This window comes from Triticum urartu, chromosome 5A (genome assembly GCF_056163025.1).
Source record: "Triticum urartu cultivar PI428250 chromosome 5A, HENAU_Tu73, whole genome shotgun sequence".
Classification (NCBI taxonomy): Eukaryota; Viridiplantae; Streptophyta; class Magnoliopsida; order Poales; family Poaceae; genus Triticum; species Triticum urartu.
The window spans coordinates 658440159-658458681 of NC_141877.1; the positions used below are offsets into that span (position 1 = coordinate 658440159).

At 38.8% G+C, this 18523-nt stretch overlaps 1 protein-coding gene across 2 annotated transcripts in view; it reads right to left on the reverse strand.

The window, feature by feature from the left end:
- GSL10 (glucan synthase-like 10) overlaps positions 1 to 18523 on the reverse strand; it is a 35660-nt gene that overhangs the window by 2129 nt on the left and 15008 nt on the right. Inside the window, exons 22-48 of one of the 2 annotated variants that reach the window (XM_087522277.1) lie at positions 18048 to 18133; positions 17951 to 17975; positions 16974 to 17068; positions 16818 to 16899; positions 16552 to 16712; positions 16347 to 16467; positions 11625 to 11722; positions 11440 to 11530; positions 11183 to 11343; positions 8938 to 9047; positions 8445 to 8579; positions 8269 to 8337; positions 8008 to 8182; positions 7755 to 7869; positions 7252 to 7371; positions 7007 to 7153; positions 5876 to 5991; positions 5703 to 5786; positions 5508 to 5620; positions 4354 to 4406; positions 3418 to 3594; positions 2597 to 2644; positions 1919 to 2077; positions 1515 to 1628; positions 1318 to 1406; positions 1074 to 1232; positions 868 to 970 (exon numbers count right to left, since the gene is read on the reverse strand). In XM_087522277.1, coding sequence (XP_087378403.1) covers positions 868 to 970; positions 1074 to 1232; positions 1318 to 1406; positions 1515 to 1628; positions 1919 to 2077; positions 2597 to 2644; positions 3418 to 3594; positions 4354 to 4406; positions 5508 to 5620; positions 5703 to 5786; positions 5876 to 5991; positions 7007 to 7153; positions 7252 to 7371; positions 7755 to 7869; positions 8008 to 8182; positions 8269 to 8337; positions 8445 to 8579; positions 8938 to 9047; positions 11183 to 11343; positions 11440 to 11530; positions 11625 to 11722; positions 16347 to 16467; positions 16552 to 16712; positions 16818 to 16899; positions 16974 to 17068; positions 17951 to 17975; positions 18048 to 18133 — 3006 coding nt within the window. The remainder of the gene's footprint in view (positions 1 to 867; positions 971 to 1073; positions 1233 to 1317; positions 1407 to 1514; positions 1629 to 1918; positions 2078 to 2596; positions 2645 to 3417; positions 3595 to 4353; positions 4407 to 5507; positions 5621 to 5702; positions 5787 to 5875; positions 5992 to 7006; positions 7154 to 7251; positions 7372 to 7754; positions 7870 to 8007; positions 8183 to 8268; positions 8338 to 8444; positions 8580 to 8937; positions 9048 to 11182; positions 11344 to 11439; positions 11531 to 11624; positions 11723 to 16346; positions 16468 to 16551; positions 16713 to 16817; positions 16900 to 16973; positions 17069 to 17950; positions 17976 to 18047; positions 18134 to 18523) is intronic. The other variant, XM_048676816.2, reaches the window with a different exon arrangement.

Consider the following 18523-nt stretch of genomic DNA (forward strand, 5'->3'; position numbering starts at 1 on the left):
AAAAAGTGGTGTGGTTTGTGCAATAAACATCATGCCGATTCATATAAACTGGTCTCAAACCTTCGGTCCAACTATCACAAACATCTTCATTCCCTTAAGACCAATTACCATCGATGCGTTTTCACCATCTCGTATGTTGCATTAACACCCTATTACTATTACCAACCCTACATGAACTACGGTTTTAACGACGGGTTTCTGGCCATGACATATTTTATGATTGTGTAGAAAACAATCTTCATTTTTTTACTATTTTCTGTAGGGTACTGTCATTATTATTGGGGAAAAAGTTCTTAGTAGCTACATGAACCTTTTAGTTATTACATTGGACAAAATATTTGAACACCCAATTTTCGAATCCTGGATCCGCCACTGCATAATACGTATTGGTATCACATGAAGAACATAAATCCAACTGCAGACTTAAGGAGACAAATTATGCAATGGCACAAAGGAATTAACACCTTTCAGTATTTTCTTTAATTGTGTCCTTTTCAAAGAAAATAATTGCGGAAAGAGCACAAGTAATGACATAATCAGTGTAGAGGTGGTGCAAAAACAGAGCAGGAAAAGTACGCAGCATTTGGCATAGTAGTAAGCAAGACGAAAGATAAAGTGAACTTATTGAAACTATTGATACATCTATATAAGAATTCAAAAGCATAAATCACAATGCTGCTTCAAAGAAATATGCCAATATGTTCTCATGACATCATCAGGCTGCAGCAGGATATTTGTAGAAGTTCAGTTTTGTGACAATGTTGAACTTCAAAAGCAATTCAGGTGTTGACACAAATAACACAGCAAATAGATGTCGTAACAGATCATTCAAGACTGGAGAGGCTAGTCAAAGCAACATTGAATTACCAGTTCTTCATCCCACCAAGCTTCCCAGCTTTCTTCTCCTTTAACCCCAATACCACCTCGGTAAAAAAGCCAGTTTGTCCAGTCTCTGAAATCCTCGACGACCCTGAGAGAGCAAGAGAGAAGGGGTGGCACAGGGTTTTATCTTTGTCCTGACAGTTTATAGTGATTGGCTGGAATAAACATACATAGAATGCTAAGTGGCTTACTTTTGCCATTCAAATCCAGAAGGGTTGAATACATATGGAGCAAAAAGCCAAGAAAGAGCCATAAACCAGCTACTTATGGAAAGTAAGATATAGCCAATTGCTCCACTGTTGTTAAAACCATAAGCTAAAAAGATAACCAACAGAAGTGCAACCTCCAGCCTACAAAATGGAACGAGAATTGTTGGCTTGGATATTACTGAAATTGCACATACAATCATGAAAGTAACATCACATGACAACATACCCTTTCACAAAATGGCTTCGGGAATAAAGACGGTAATTCTCAGCAAACTTAATATGCCGTACCACAAAACCCCTACCAGTTGCTCTATACTGGTAATAAATAAGAAAAACAAGATCAGTATAGTGCGAAATTCTCAACAACAGAAAAATGTAGTGTGTGAGATTAAGAAGACGAGCATGACTTCCAGAAAGCCCTACCTTTGCACCTCCATGCAGTATTGTGCGACCAAAATAGTGAGTCCTTGTTCCAAGAGAGAACGTGAAAAATATGGAGCATAGTTGGAACTGCATAGTAATGAAGCTAACAAAAGCCTGCATCCACACATTCACATGTAAGGATTCATAACCGGCTGTTCTCTAGGGAAATATTTACAAGGTAGTGGCTATTCATGAACCAAGCTAATAAATAGGGCCAAGGTTCCACATAACACACCAGAAAGATAAGCTCATCTAAAAAACGAATAAATTAGAACTATACTGAAATCAGAAGGAACATAACTTAATTTAAACTCAATATTCTTTTCAGAGTAGAGACAGTAATAAACCAACCATAAATAGAGATATGATAATAAACCCAGAAGTCTGCCAAGGAAGAGAAGTACCGTCAGGACACCTTCTTCCAGGATGAAACCTAGAATCATAGGAATTGCAGTAAACACACCAATCTGGAAAAGAAACTGGGTGTTCAGAGCCACGCTCAATGCTTTATTTCCCTGTATATCCGCCCTATTTTGAATTGATTCTCCAACACCAGATAAAGCCTACAATACAACAAAAAATGCGTCAGAAAAAATCCAAAACGTGACAAAGAAAAGACTGAAGAATCTACAGATGCAACGGTATTTTTGACACATAAACTGTTACATACCATTATAATAACAAATGAAGAAGTTTCTTTTGAAAACGGGTAGTATTTAAATGCCATGCAAAGCTTGAGAAAGTTTGCATTCACTATAACTTTGTGTGAACTTTATGTCCCAAAAGTAACATGTACTGGCAGCCGCATGAGCCAACAAAAAGTGCTTATGCTGTCACCCAACTATGTTGCATGAAAAGCAGTGGAGAGAAAGAATAGCCGAGACATAATTGAAGCAATATGTGTGGCCTATATGACTGGAACAGCAGTAACTAGAGGCATAGATAAGCATGACAAAAGGCGCAGGAAACAAGTAGGTTTGACATTTACATGCAAGTAGATTGACATGATAAAAAACGACCTGTCTGAGATTCTCGCAGAGATCTTACTGCAAAGAAGGAGAACAATGGATATTGAATCTTACCAGATAAGTTTTACCATAGAGAAATATGTACACTGTCAGTACAGTTAGCTGCAAAAATAAATAAACAATTAAATATCGGCAACTCTTTAAGGACAAAAGAAGAAAAGGGATACAACAGCGGAATTCTCAAGGTCAACAGGCAGCATCTTCAATTTGTATAATTAGTTTTATCAATGTGACTTGCAATAATACAAATCCCACAGATACAGGTATAGCTCTTATAATGCACAAAACATGAGCTTGCACAAGAAAATGTATTAGTTGGGAATTTAAACTAAGAATAATATTTGAACATAAAAGATTCGTTCGAATGATAATACATAGTAGATTCACAGAAAGTAACAAAAATATTATGGGATCATAGTGAGCATTTGGAAACAGAGAACAGAAAACGGTTAACAGAACAATAATAATTGCCATAGCAATGCCTGAAGATCCATACAACCTTTTCCACCCCTTTTCAATGAAAAGAAACGCAAAGTCTTTGCGTTCTCTCAGAAAAAAAAAGATCCATGCAATATACTATGGTCATAAATAGATGACCTTTTGGGCCTTCAGTCACCAACATGCAACTTTGAACATCAGTTTTCATACGAATATTCTAGTGAGACTTGATAGAACTGCAATATTATGACAACACTTATCTTCGAAAATCTAAATAGTATGAGTTTCACATGACCAAACTACTTTTTCATATTTATGAGTCGAGGTTAGAAATGTTTGACTGCACGCATTCTAGGACATTGTATATTTACGAACAGGATAGTAGAAAACACAGCTGCCAGAAAAAACATAACATGTTGTATCAGATATAGAATTACCATAGTACAGAAGTAAAACCCAACAGTAGTCACATAGAAGGATAACATCCTGAAAAAATCAAAAAGCTGCCCAAGTCTGTATATATCTCTGCTAAGAACTTGTTCGCCGTTTCCTCCCGCAACTTTTCCTTCAAATAGTGCGATCTGATTAAGCCCAACATCTCTTCCTTTACCAACCTACAGAATATGTCAAACATCCATACAATGTTCACAAGGCAGTAGTAGAGCCCAAGTTATATGCTACAGTCGGATAAGAGTGGAGATCAATGTGTGGGAAGAGAGAACCACACTGAGGGCATCAGTATTTTTTTAAGCATTTCATTCATTTAACTATAAAATTGCTGGTAAATATAATTAAGTGGTAGAGGCAAACTATATTACTCTCTGAGTAACATAAAGTAAGCAAGGTTTAAAGCTGGCAGCTCAAAAGTGGAATCACTCAAGGCCAAACATATTTAGAATATTAAGATGAAGAAAAAATGGCATCCATCAGAAATTCAAAATACTGGAACACTTGTGTTGCTTACTTCCCCTTAACACACCGGAAAGTTAGCTAGTAATGACCAAATGGAAGTAATCTACCTCACACGACTGAATGACTTCGATCAAGAGTTCATATATGCTCTAATTTAGCAGAAACTGCAATGTAGTCACATAGTCTCCATCTAAAGTTTTGTACAAGACATGCAGTAGATTCAGTTCTGTTATTAAGTCTATCAAAAAAAATTGCCAGGTGTTATTAAGTCTATCCTTGCTGAGTTCTGTAGTACGGTTTTGTCCAATAAAGGAGTATAGATGCGAGGAGTGAACTAATAAAAAATTACTTGTTTAGAAAGATTCATAGTCAACAAACAAAGAAAGCTTAAGGTTTCCGTTGACTGAAACACCTAATCAACAGGTACAGTAAAACAATTACAAATTGAAGAAAAACAAGACCTGGATATACTCATGGTGAGTTATGTTCCCTTGACGTAGAGTAGAGTTAAACCCTGCAATTCAAAGATGGTGCACCAGTAAGAAGATACTCCCTCCGGTCCTTTTTACTCCGCACATTAGCTTTGACTGAAGTCAAAGTTTGCTAAGTTTGACCAAATTTATATTAGAAAATATTAACATCTATAACATCTAATAAATATAATATGAAAATATATTCTGAGATGGATCTATTAATAAATGTGTTGTTATGTGAATGTTAATAATTTTTTGTATAAACTTGATCAAAGTTGGATGAGGTTGACTTCAGACAAACCTAATGTGCAGAGTAAAAAGGACCGGAGGGAGTACAACTCCACGAGTGTAATATATTATCAGCTAACTAGCGTAATGATAAATGCTATAGCAGAAACTTTCACGCATATATGGAATTAGTAAGAGGGATACCATAAACAATTGACATACTGATTGTATGTGGAAGAGATACCGTCCAACTAAAACATGAGAAAAAACACAAGACTAAAATATGGTGTTCACAGATGTGTGCGAGGCTTCTACTTGTTTCTTGAGAGTACGGTTGCATATAATATCTAGATTACAAAATGGCATTGCAACATATCATTATTAACTTGTTAATTTCATCAAAATTCCTTTCCATGAATAACAGCAAAAATACTGTTAGTGTTTTGTTAAACAAACATGAAAATTGTGAGATATTTCGTATGATTTCCACTTTTACAGATCAGCAAACAGTATATAATATCAAAATGAGTAAAACATAAAAAAAATGTGTATAGTTGACTCCGAAGTGAAGAATTTCTTTCCCTTATGAAGAGCAACACAGAATGGTAACCAGTTGGGATCTAAAGACAAATCACAACAAGATTTAAAATATTATTAGCTAGCACGAGTAACAGAAAGGAAGGGCAAGATAATGCAAAGACTCACTTCAAACATAACCTAATATATACTGCTCAGCTTCTGAGATGAGAAACAGATATAGTTTCCAATGAACTATGTAAAAATGGTGAGCTGTGTACCTTCATGTTCTTAACTCAGAAAATAATAGGCAACCACAGAACAAATTAATACTAGAAAAGTAAAGAATGATACACAAACACCAAGAGACAAAGCAAAAAAAGGGTATTTGATCTTACCTGCAAATATATCCTCGCTGATATTGATGATACGGGACGCCTTACTTATGCCACCCCTCGTAATATGAAATATTCTATCAAACACGTCTGGGTGACCATAATGCATTCTCACTCTGCAAAAAGAAAAGGATGTTAACAAGATGTAATTCTAAAATACTTCAGTCGATTAGAAAATTATTATGTAAATGCACTTACTTCAGTGGATTAGAAAGAACACGCTGTCCTAATGTCACAAAACTAGTTTCTTGATTTGACATAAACGAAGCGAGGGAGGAAACACTACACAAGAGAAAATGTTATTTTGACTGGGTTTACCAATGGAGCAAACCAGAAAGAAAATAAACAACCAAAGTATACTGAAATATCACCTTCCGGTGAAGACATGTTCTCTAACACCAAGAATTGAAGGCCTGAACTTGCCATGATTTTGAGAGAATTCCTCAAGCAGATTTCTCATTTTGAGTGCCTCCTCGAAATAGTTGTCCTTCAATTGAAAAAACAACTCAGCAATGATAAACAAAACAGTTGATACAGTCTTGCAATGGATCATTAGTCAAATCCTCGAACAGAGACAATATACATAGCAGAGTGAATAGAAACTATGCACAGAATACAGAACTACCAAATGTATAAGAAATGAACACATAAGAAAAAATGTACATAGCAAAGTGAAGAAGGTGCAGCAAATAAATACATTTTTTAACAGAAAGTACTAGATAGCTGCCTCTATTACTGTAAAACCTTCTCTGAGTTGATAGAAAACTTACTATTCCCTTGCAAAACAAGAAACTGAATGTCCTAGAATATTTAAATGTGCAGAATTTGGATTAAAATGACACTAATTAAGACAGGATCAAAAAGGCAATGCGTATTGATTGGCGGGCTTGAACAGTAACCTCTCCTATCTTCCTGATTTGCAAGGAGGAAGAGAAGATATTCGGCATGCTCTGTCTGGGAGACGCCGGGTGAGGAATATTTGGAGGTGGGGTCCCAAAGACAGGATCAAAAAGGCAATGATTATTGATAGGGTGGGGTCTGCTATTTTGGATTAACTTATTAGTGGTGTTGATGTTAACGGTATGTATATGGAGCATGTTTCTATGGCCGTCCTTATCGCTGTGGGATGCTGGTATAAGTTGTGAGAGAGAAGCAGCAGGTTAATAATGAAGCGGTATAATTGCCTGAATGATCGGCGCTCTCGATTCAGACATTGCCTCTGAATTACTGTCAGGCCGGAAGCACTGTCAGCAATTCCGACGAAACAACTCTTTTAATTGTTCAAGCTAAATGTCGATGCCTCGCTGTCATATGATGATAGTACAGGTTCTTGTGGTCCGATGATACAAGATGATGCTGGCGATTTTGTTGTGGCGAAGAATTTCTTCACAGGGCCCATAGCGGATGCGCATACCGCAGAGGCAATGGCACTGAAACGCATAATGTCACCAGCTCACGTAATGGGCATTGAACATCTGCTGGTGCAGTCAGATTGTTCGGACCTCACTGATCGCACAAGAAGTGAGCTTGAATCCCCCCTCTGTGGCAGTGTCGGTCATTGATGATTGCTTCGACATTAGTCGGGAGTTTGGCAAGCTTAGCCAGGATTCATCCCTTTTTCTGCTTTGGCTCCGAAATGGATGATGTATCTGTATTTGATTCGAAATAAAGCTAGCCAGTAGCCATGAAGTATTTCCCTAAAAAAATGACAGTGAATAACTCAAGAAGCGTGAAGATAGCTGGATACCTGATTCATATCAATGGTTTGTACGGCATTTCCGCGAGTGAATATTACAGCATGGTTTTGATTTTCGGGTTTACCCTCCCCAAGCTTTGGATTGCCGGGCAATTTAACAGAATAAATTTCCTGCAACGGGAAGTTTAGTTTGGTCAGAGTGAACACATTGCTCATATAACAAAACACAATATTGAAGTTTACAGTTGAAGATTTAGTGCTGCTTGTATAAACAGGTGTATGGTCATCAAGTAAGGATATGAGAACTGCGATAATAGTATCAGTATGAACAATCAATGTACTTACTGTCATGGTCTAACCCACAGTTTTATGCACAAAGATTTTACTTAATGTACCAAAACAATTTAAAAGAACTAACATCGTAGACATTAAAGGCGTGAGCAGGGAAAACAACGGCTGAAACCCAAGCCAACTGCTATTGAACAGCCCCTTAAGAAAATCGATAAGAGCAATCAACCTTTAGCCAGGAGGAAAGACATCCAAAACTAAACTACCTTGTCCTTTCCATGGATGTCAGCTTTAACAAGCTTTGAGTAATACTCAGTGCTAGGCTTTCCATTCTTAACGCTCTCAACAACATCAATGTAAGCAATTCTGAGAGCTTCATTTCTGAAAAACAAAGAAAAATCAGAGATGGTGTACTGGTGTAGCACAATATAATACGCACAAAAAGAAAGAGCTAATCAGCTCCTTCACTGATTCTAAAAAGAGAAGCATCGCTTATTTAGCATGAAATATAATGAGCACCTTTGCATCAGAAGGGCTATATCTGCAGCTTCTGGTTTCCCTTCTCCTTTCTGCACTCCATATATTTGGCAGGTAACCACATACGTAAATTTCAAATCAGCCTGTGCGCGAGCTTCAGGGGAGTACTCAAAATGTGTGTCAGCCAGACCAGCCATATCAAATGCAGATTCGAGGTCTGGACAAGAAAAACATCAGAAAGGATGTTACATGCATTCAGTTAAGTAAAGAATTTATGTCTGAAAAGGAAGCTAGTAGACATACCTTCAGAATGCATTCTCTCCAAATAACTTTGCAACATAAGGGCCTTCCTGTAGTACATCATTCCACGAACTACAGAGAAACATAGTTACAGAATATAGATCCATGCATAGGAAAAGTATTTACAAAAGGAATGCACACGGGGAAGAATCAACATGTAAATCCAAAAGATAGCAAACCTGTTCGCGCTAATGTTTGCCCGCGGTAAGATGCCCATAGCCGAAGTTCTAATATGTCATTCGCACTGCTAAAAAGTTCGGTGTCTGCTGCATTTTCATCCCTGTTGATGCGAGTAAGGAAGTTCTTCCATTCATCTGTATACAGAAGTTAACCGCATAAGGTTTGGACAAGGAATTCCCATGGTAACAAAGAAAAATGCTTCTCAACAATTAAGACGGGAATGAAATAAGCTCAGTTGTATAGCATTGGTATTGATGACAGTATACGCTAGGTCGAGTTGTCCATGTTTAGATATTAACACTCCTCAAACAGGAGGCTATGGTCCATAGGTGTTTATCAATATTCAAGCTGTAAACCGATTGGTAAAAATAAGTGGGGCATCCGATCTACTCGAATATAGAAACAGATCTTTTAGAAGGAACATGGTTTGAGCGAAGAAACCACCTTTTACATAAGTGTCACCAAATTTCACCAGGGAAAGAAAGAACAAACCTGGATAAATCTTCTGAAGATAAAACAGTGTAGATATACCATCTTCATTTTTCTTTTGGAGTTCAGCGATGCTATAAAGCACAGTCTCAGAGTAATATGGAGTAAATACGCTACAAAAGAACATGGCAATGTCAGAGCAGCACGTGCAACTGAATGGGGGGAAAAGGAGAACTGAAGTTCGTACCCTCACTTGGTCTGGAAACTATACTACTCGAGCATATAATGCTCAACTCGTAGTTTCAGCAAACTAAAGTCGAGAATTATATACTCGAATGGTATAGTTTCAAATACAAAAATACAAATGATTTAGTTCTAGTACTGTCAAATACATTGCCTACTACACATCAAGGAATATGTTTATGTTACAGAGTTGCAGACTGGGTATTATACCAATACATGGACAAATATGTAACAAGAGCCTTTCTACGGCCGAGTATTGCAGTTACTGTAGGATATTCGGATGTGTACCAAAACCGCTAAATTGTACATAAGATGCTGTTTAGCAGGACCCTGCTAAAAACGCTATAGCCCACCATTTAAAACTATTGTCATCACTCATCAATAAATTCTGAAAGAAACCTAGGCAGAAACTTTTGGATGGATAGTTGTGAACACATTAGCTCTATCAACCACTAGGATTTATTTAATGTTTACAAGGAAATTAGACATGTACAACTTAACAAATATAATAAAGCAATACCAAGGATATGGAATTTTTGGGTAAAAAGCATATATAATGTACTTTGTTATGCTACAGTAAAGATTTAATGAGTTATACTTTATGTATTACTTATTCAAACTACCAAGAATATGGAATCATACACTTGTTATACAAAGTATTGTAAATTCTATATACTATTTGTACTACAAAGGCATGATATGAACAAGAATATGGAATCATACACTGGTGTTTTTTCAACAAAAGTACATATTTCCGATATGTCATCCAGTATGACATCTGATATGCCAAAGTCAAACCAGTATGAACTTAATATCCACTAACTGAGATAATACTTTGCTTATCCACTAACATATACTGCTCCTGCCCCTCAGGTGCTTTCATGCCAAAATAAGGTGCAAATGGTCATGAAAGATTTGAAAACAAACAATCAAGCATCCGAAAAAAAATGATCTGTAATATGGCAAACATTAGGAAAAACAGAAAAGGAAACAAAATCTCACTTTAGTTTTTTCTTTATTTCCTTGCAGTCAGAATTTGTTTCTCTTTTAGTTTCTCCATTTGTATATAAAGAATACCTTTCAAATTTAGTGGCATGGTAGATACATTTTTTGTCAAACTTTTGAAATAAGTGCACCGTATTTGCGGAGGGGGCTGTAGAGGACAGCTGTGTGGCAGTAACTTTAGGGGAGAAAAGGACAGGGCGCCACAGATAAGAATGACTTGGACAAGAAAACAGGAGATTACAGATGAGAATGACTTTATTGGTTGCTTTTGCTTAATTCCAAATAGTATGTGCCAGCACATTATATAGACATCAAGCATATATCACTTATAATAGTATCTTATCTTAATTCTTTTTTGCGCAAAAAAAGGCATCTTCTTATTTAGTACAAAGGCAAGTTCGGTATACAAGAGCTTGAGGACGTGGGGCAAACAATAAACAAACTCACAACACGCACATAAAACCTAATCCCATAACAGGATACTTATATTTATCAGTTGGAGCTCTACCCAAAGATAGGGTCGGCTTAGCTGTTGCTTTACACATGAATAGGAGCAGTAGAAAACTGATAACCACTGCATGTGCTCTCAGTTTTCCAAAACAAAGGACAGTTTTGGTCAGCGTCTGATTAACATCAGCTAATTCTAGATTCTTCTTAAATTACTTACGGGAGAATGGGCCATGGCAGCACTTTCTCCCCACTGTAAGATTTGTAGCAACATGTGCAACACATAGTATCTCAGTGTATCATTATTCTTGGCTTGTTTTCAACTAAACATCCTACCGGACAATATTATTAAGAAATACTGAAAATCAAAGGGCAGTTGGTTTTAACCAGTTTCTAGTGACAATCAGCTCGTTCCTGCTATGTTATGGGGCAACCTTAACTTGCAGAATTAATTATATTGAAGTTTAAAAGTTGGAAAAAGCAGTTTGCAGCTGTTACTGTTATTAGAACCTGCAGAGAGTGGAATCAAGTGCGGTGGCAGTACTGCTTACGAGAGAATATTAAATGCTCCACAGTCAATGGAACAAGCAGAAAAGAACTAAAGAAGCCACACCTAAAGGAAAGCATTTCTGAAACAGGCCTTGCAAGAGGCATTTGCATGAACAGGGAGTTTGTGAAGAACTGCAGTCTCCGGCTGGCTTCCAGGTTTTTAGGAACGTTTGCAGCTGATTCCTTGATGGTCAGAAGTGAATGCAATCGTTTGATCATGTCCTTCTGCATTCCATTATATCAAGATATATTTAAATAATAGCTATAAAGAGATCAAAGCTAACAGGAAAATATCAACTCAACAAGATCATACGACAATACCAATCCAGGTTCATTTGGCCACTTGAGATTGTTGAAGAGGCGGCCTTCGGCTCTTGCTCTATTTATCTGACTCCAATCGTCAATGTTACCACTAACATTCATAAGCAAAGGGGATTAGAAATGAAATGGCACACAGCATACAGATCTGACTATAAGGTTAGAACATTATAGACAAGATACCAGACCTCAAATCAACAAAAAGCACTTCGTGATGAACAACTTCATATAGATCTTGAATCGCATTAACTGCCCCCTTCTTCATATCAGCGGATTCCGTTTCTTTCTGCAAAACATCATTCCAATTTTCAACAGTTGTATAAACTAGTAAACTGTTCTAAACACCAGACTACAAAGAGTATTTTAGGAGCGGGGGTTAAAATGTTCGATCCAGTTTGGGAAAAGATTTGTATCGTAATTGACTACTTTCTCCAAAGTCCTGAACACCCTTGAACAAAACCAGATAATACACTTTAACTTCTAAAACTTGAGTGAATAAGTAGGTAGTGTTATGACATGCGGAACCAAACTACCGCAGATGCAGCAGCAAAAACATTTTTTGGGAAGCTCCTCGTGTTCTCTCCTTTGCTGCTGCAAGTCCATCTCCAGTCTCCATCCAAAGCCATAATCATGTTGTCTAAGATAGTGGTGGCACTCAGCAGCGATGACAGACAAAGATAAACTCATCTGCGAATGGGACAGCCTGGTGCGAGGTAAAGAACATGGATGAAGCTGGTTTGCTAATCAAGGCTGACAAGGAGGCGAGTTGGGGAAGCCTCCAGCGGAGGTGAACTAAGTGAAGTGCAGTTGGGCAGGCTGATTGATACGATGCCAAGTATTGGTGGTGGTCAGAAACTACAGTGATTATACTTCAGTTACTACTGGTGTGTAATGTTTCTTGCTGAGAAGAGTTAGATCATTAGCAAATTTATATAAATAATTAATGCATGGCAACGATTAAGAACTAGGGCTTTTTGGGTTAGAAAAGGCCAACATTGCTCCATGATTTATAACATATGATTTCACCTATTTCTTGGAACCAAACAGCCTTTCTCACAAACCAAAGACTCAAAATTACTGCATTATGTGTTCTTTTTCATGAATCAGTTACCAAGTAACTTGATCCTTATGTTTGTATCACAAAAGATGTGTAAGAAAAGTTGTCTTCCAAATGCTAATAAGATAACACTACCAACAAACTCACATCGTTGGTCTAGTCCTAGATAGTAACAGCACTGTAATGGACTTGTGTAAACGAAAATAGACAGCACACTCCAGTTTATCTTACAGGTGGTAGATAACTAGCCTCTTTATGCAACAAAGCCTTTAGTCCCAAACAAGTTGGGGTAGGCTAGAGCTGAAACCCATAAGATCTCACAACCAACTCATGGTTCTGGCACATGGATAGCAAGCTTCCACGCAGCCCTGTCTATTGCTAGTTCTTTGGTAATACTCCAGTCCTTCAGATCTCTCTCTATGAACTCCCATGTCAAGTTCGGTCTACTCCGACCTCTCTTGACATAATCAACACGCTTTAGCCGTCCGCTATGCACTGGAGCTTCTGGAGTCCTGCGTTGAATATGCCCAAACCATTTCAAGCAATGTTGGAAAAGCTTCTCTTCAATCGGTGCTACCCCAACTCTATCCCGTATATCATCATTCCGAAATCGGTCCTTCCTTGTGTGGCCACACATCCATCTCAACATGTGCATCACCGTTACACCTAACTGTTGAACATGTCACCTTTTAGTCCGCTAACACTCAGCATCATACAACATTGCGGGCCAAATTGCCGTCCTACAGAACCTTCCTTTTAGCTTTTCTGGTAATCTCTTGTCACAGAGAACACCAGAAGCTTGGCACCACTTATCCATCCGGCTTTGATTCGATGGTTCACATCTTCACCAATATCCCATCCTTCTGCAGCATTGACCCCATCGAAAGGTGTCCTTATGAGGCACCACCTGCCCTTCAAGGTTAACCACCTCCTCCCCGTGCTAACAGTACTGAAACCGCACCTCATGTACTCTGTTTTAGTTCTACTAAGCCTAAAACCTTTTCCAAGGTTTGTCTCCATAGCTCTAACTTCATATTAATCCCTGTCCAACTATAATCAACTAGCACCACATCATCCGCAAAGAGCATACACCACTCGTTCATAGCGGACCCCTGGTGCAGTCCTATTTTAATCGGAAAGCAAAAAAGAGAAGGGCTCGAAGCTGACCCCTGGTGCAGTCCTATTTTAATCGGAAAGTCATCAGTGTCGCCATCACTTGTTCGAACACTTGTCACAACATTATCGTACATGTCATTGATGAGGGTAATGTAATTTGTTGGCACTTTGTGTTTCTCCAAGGCCCACCACATGACATTCCACGGTATCTTATCGTAGGCCTTCTTAAAGTCAATGAACACCATATGCATCTCCTTCTTTTGCTCCCTGTATATCTCCATAAGTTGTTGTACCAAGAAAATGGCTTCCATGGTCGACCTCCCAGACATGAACCAAACTGATTTTTGGTCACTCTTGTCATTCTTAAGCGGTGCTCAATGACTCTTCCATAGCTTCATTGTATGGCTCATCAGCTTAATTCCACGGTAATTAGTACACCCCTGAACATCCCCCTTGTTTTTGAAGATTGATACTAATATACTCCGTCTCCATTCTTCTGGCACCTTGTTTGCCCGAAAAATGAGGTTGAAAAGCTTAGTTAGCCATACAATGGGGATACACACCTCAATGCAGATACAATCACGGTCCATCGCCTTGCCTCCTTTCATCCTTTTTAAAGCCTCCTTGACCACAAACTCCTGGATTCGCCGCACAAAACGCCTCTCATCGAACGGGTCGTCCAGTTCAATGGTAGAGCTCTCATTCTCCCCATTGAACAGCTTGTCGAAGTACTCCCGCCATCTATGCTTAATCTCCTCGTCCTTCACCAGGAGCTGATCTACTCCGTCCTTGATGCATTTGACTTGGTCAACATTGCTCGTCTTCCTCTCTCAGATCTTGGCCATCTTATAGATGTCCCTTTCACCTTCCTTCGTGTCTAAACGTTGGTGGAGGTCCTCGTATGCCTGACCCCTTGCTTCACTCATAGCTCGCTTTGAGGCCTTCTTTGCCACCTTGTACTTTTGTGATGTCTACACTCCTATCCAGGTAAAGGCGTCTCAAACAATATTCTTCTCCATCATAAGCCTTTCGGACATCATCTTTCCACCACCATGTATCTTTAGCTTCGCTTTTACTTCCCCTGGACATTCCAAACTCCTCTGAGGCCACCTTACGAATGCAAGTCACCATCCTCATCCACATATTTTCGGCATCACCTCCTTCCTCCCAAGGGCCCTCCTTAATGACCCTCTCCTTGAATGCTTGAGCTACCTCCCACTTGAGGTTCTACCACTTCGTTCTAGCAACTTTGGCACGCTTATCCCGCTGGACACCAATCTAAAAGCAAAAGTCAGCCACCACAAGATGCTAAGGGACAACACTCTCCATGTATCACCTTACGACCTAGGCAAGCACGCCTATCTTCTCTTCACGAGAGGATGAAATCAATCTGGCTAGAGTGTTAACCACTACTAAAAGTCACTACATGTGATTCTCTCTTTTTAAAGACGGTGCTAGCTACGATCATGTCGTAGACTAGAGCAAAGCTTAAGACATCTTCTCCTTGATTCCTGATGCCATAGCCAAAGCCCCCATGCACCCCTTCAAAACATGTGTTAGATGTACCAATGTGGCCATTGAGGTCTCCTCCTATGAAGAGCTTCTCGACAACAGGTACACTCCTAACCATGTCCCCCAGGCCTTCGCAGAACTCACTCTTGGTGTTCTCATTGTAGCCAACTTACGTGTTGATAACATTGAGAACTAAATCCCCAACTACCAGCTTGACGAGGATAATCCGGTCCCCGCGCCTCTTGACGTCTGCAACTCCATGCTTGAGGCTCTTGTTGATCAAGATGCCTACTCCATTACTGTTTGCAGCCATCCCCGTGTACCACAACTTGAAGCCGGTATCCTCCACCTCCTTCGCCTTCTGCCCCCTCCATTTGGTTTCTTGGACGCAAAGGATATCAACACCTCTCCTCACCGTTGTATCAACTAGCTCCCGAAGCTTACGTGTCAGGGACCCTACGTTCCAGCTACCTAAGCGGATCCTCCTAGGCTCGGCTAGCTTCCTTATCCTTCACATTCGTCAAGTCAAATGCGAAAATAGCCTCTTCATGCATACATAAAGAATGTTTTTACTGCATATGCTTGAATAAGGGACTTCGATCACATTCCACTCCAAAGCCAACATGTCAGAAGTGGCCCAAATGGACATGCTAGTGTTCTAAGTCATGGCTATACAAGGAAGTGCAAAACTGGAGATGTTGATAAGAGTTGTCACTGCTAATTAAAGGACGTGGACACCATATTTTATATAATAAGAAAATACATCCAACACTGGCAGCCACAGGGGCAGATCAAAATGGTGTAGGAGGTTTCAGCAAAGCTTTTACAGTACCAGCGACATCTGGCTTGAGTAGATGCGCTCTTGCTATAAAATACAGGATTTCTAAAGAGAATCTAGTTCTAGCAAATGGTACAGATTGGATTTCAGCCATGAATAAGGTGATCTTCCGGCAAATATGGCCTATACAAGCCATGTAACTGAAAAGGGAATGCTAGGAGGTTTCAACAGAGCTTTCGCAGTACCAGGGATATCTACCTCAGTAGACAATGAGCAAGCTAAATCATATATCCAAAGAGAATCTAGTTCTAGCAAATGGAAATGTTCGGACTCCAGTGGAATAACGTGATCTTGCCGTAAATATGACCGATACACACATGTAACTAAAAAGGCACCCAAAAAGCACACCACAACATTGATGTATTCAAACTAAATCATAATATTTACCAGTATTCCCGCTACAGCAACAAGCTTGGCAATGACATTAGGCAATTTGCTGAAATGAATATCACTCTGGATGTTGTTCTTTGAAATGCTTTCTTGAATACCATCAAAAATCCTTTGCACCCTAAAAAAGTAAAATACTTTGCAGCATAAAAAATCTGCTGAAGAACACAGGATGCAAATAAATAATGTTCTAGAAAACCATTACCAGAGATGGCCTTCTTTATCTAGAATAGATGACAGGATATACTTGATGCTATGAAAGCACTCCTCGACAGCATATTGCATATATTCGTCCTTTGAGATCCTTAGCCAGAGTTCATCTTGTGGGTCGTTGCAATCAACTGCAATATCTTTGGCCAAGAAAACCTGCAATGAAGGGCAACTAATCACTAAAGAGACACTAATCAGAGACGGCACGTGGAAAATATGCAAGGGAATACTATTAGAAGTTAAATTTGGTTGACTTTTGACCTTGCTGGCAAGCAAAAAAAGTGGCCACTGCACAATTGGAAGACCGCCTATATTCTTGGGCATCAAGAGTAAATCCAGTTCACTGCAAAAGGGTCAAAACATCAAGCTATGGCTTTCAACAAAACAATAGCACAAATTTAAAAGAAATTTGCTTACGTGTTACTAATGTAGTCCTCTTCCCGCAAATTCTTCACAATTTCATTCCAGAAAGGAGCGAATCTAGATGCATCAAGCTTGTTTAGCTCTGCTTGCTGGTAAATTAGGATTTCCAGTGTCAACATATTTAAACTAAAAACAAATAACTGAGAGAAAACATGGTATATTTATAATTTGCACACAAAAAGACAGTTTGTATTACTGTACTTGTTTAAGCGAGCAATAGCAATACAGACGCAAAACACTTAGCCATAACTGTCATAACTAACAAAAGCTTAAACAACCATGAGGAATTTACGAGTCCAGTGCAAGGCATACAGGACAAACCAAAAAGGAAATAAAAATTACGATATCTAGAAAACGCTACAGAGAGGGCATCACAGGTGTAAGGCATAGGAAGCAGAGATGCTCGTGTAATGGAGGAGGATTAGGACTGAGCAAATACTCACACAGCAGGAGGAGGAATGCCTACCTATTTAACTTTCAGTGGAGAATTGGCTATTTTGCACAGGTACATATAACAAATATATTCACTTTGTAGGAACGAAAATATTTCAAGTCTGAAGTTCATGCTTTAAGCTAAGGAGCCAGTTGCTAAAAGAAAATTAATAGTATAACTGACAAAACAAGATGCCACTGGTCCAAAATTTATCACTTTCATGTCCATTAACAGACACACTTTTGGTAATTTTGACCACAAATATGTGCATAGATTAAGTTTTCACGAGAAAACTAGACTATTTGTCGTAAAAGGTACTTCAATGGTACATTTCTGCATGTTTCTAGTAACATATGAGAGTAAATATCAAGTTGAACCATGAGCTCTTTACAAAACAAAGCTTCTTAACTTGAGGAGGAAATAAATATTGAATTTGGAGAATATATTTTTTTTTAAACATGCGATCAGGGATCCACATACAGAAAGCTAAACTGTGAAGGAACAAGTTGTGAAATGCTGGTGCGAAAAAGAAACACACCTGACCAGATGATAGCAGTTGTTTCCTGTATGATCCATCAAAACCAGCTTTAGTGTATTGAAATGAAGTGTAAAAAAACTGTATAAACGTTTAAAACCTTTTTGGAACAGCAACATGAAGTTTATCCATGAATACTTCAGGGAACTTCTCAAAGAACCTGTGAACTGCTTCAACAGATCTAATCTGTAAAAATAGGACCACCAGGCAGGATAAATCAACAGATGATTAAACAAACCGCGCTTTATCAGCCATAAATATATGAAGAGCTAGGAAAGAAAACATCAAAGTATGAACTATACGCTGGCGGGGCAACCAAAAGTTAACACATATCCAACCAAAATATAAATATATTTTGTGTGTGAATGGTTCATGTGCTATTTATGATTGCATTTCCTTACAGAAGTGCGCTTTACCCTGACTAACTACACATAATAAGCTGCCTCCTTAGCTCAGTTGTCTAGCGCCACAGTTGGTGGGATAGCCAACAGGTTCGATTCGACCCCTCATCCTCTATATTAACAGAAGTCGGTGGAAGTCTTCCTCCCACATCTTCCCTTTTTTTACTAATTACAC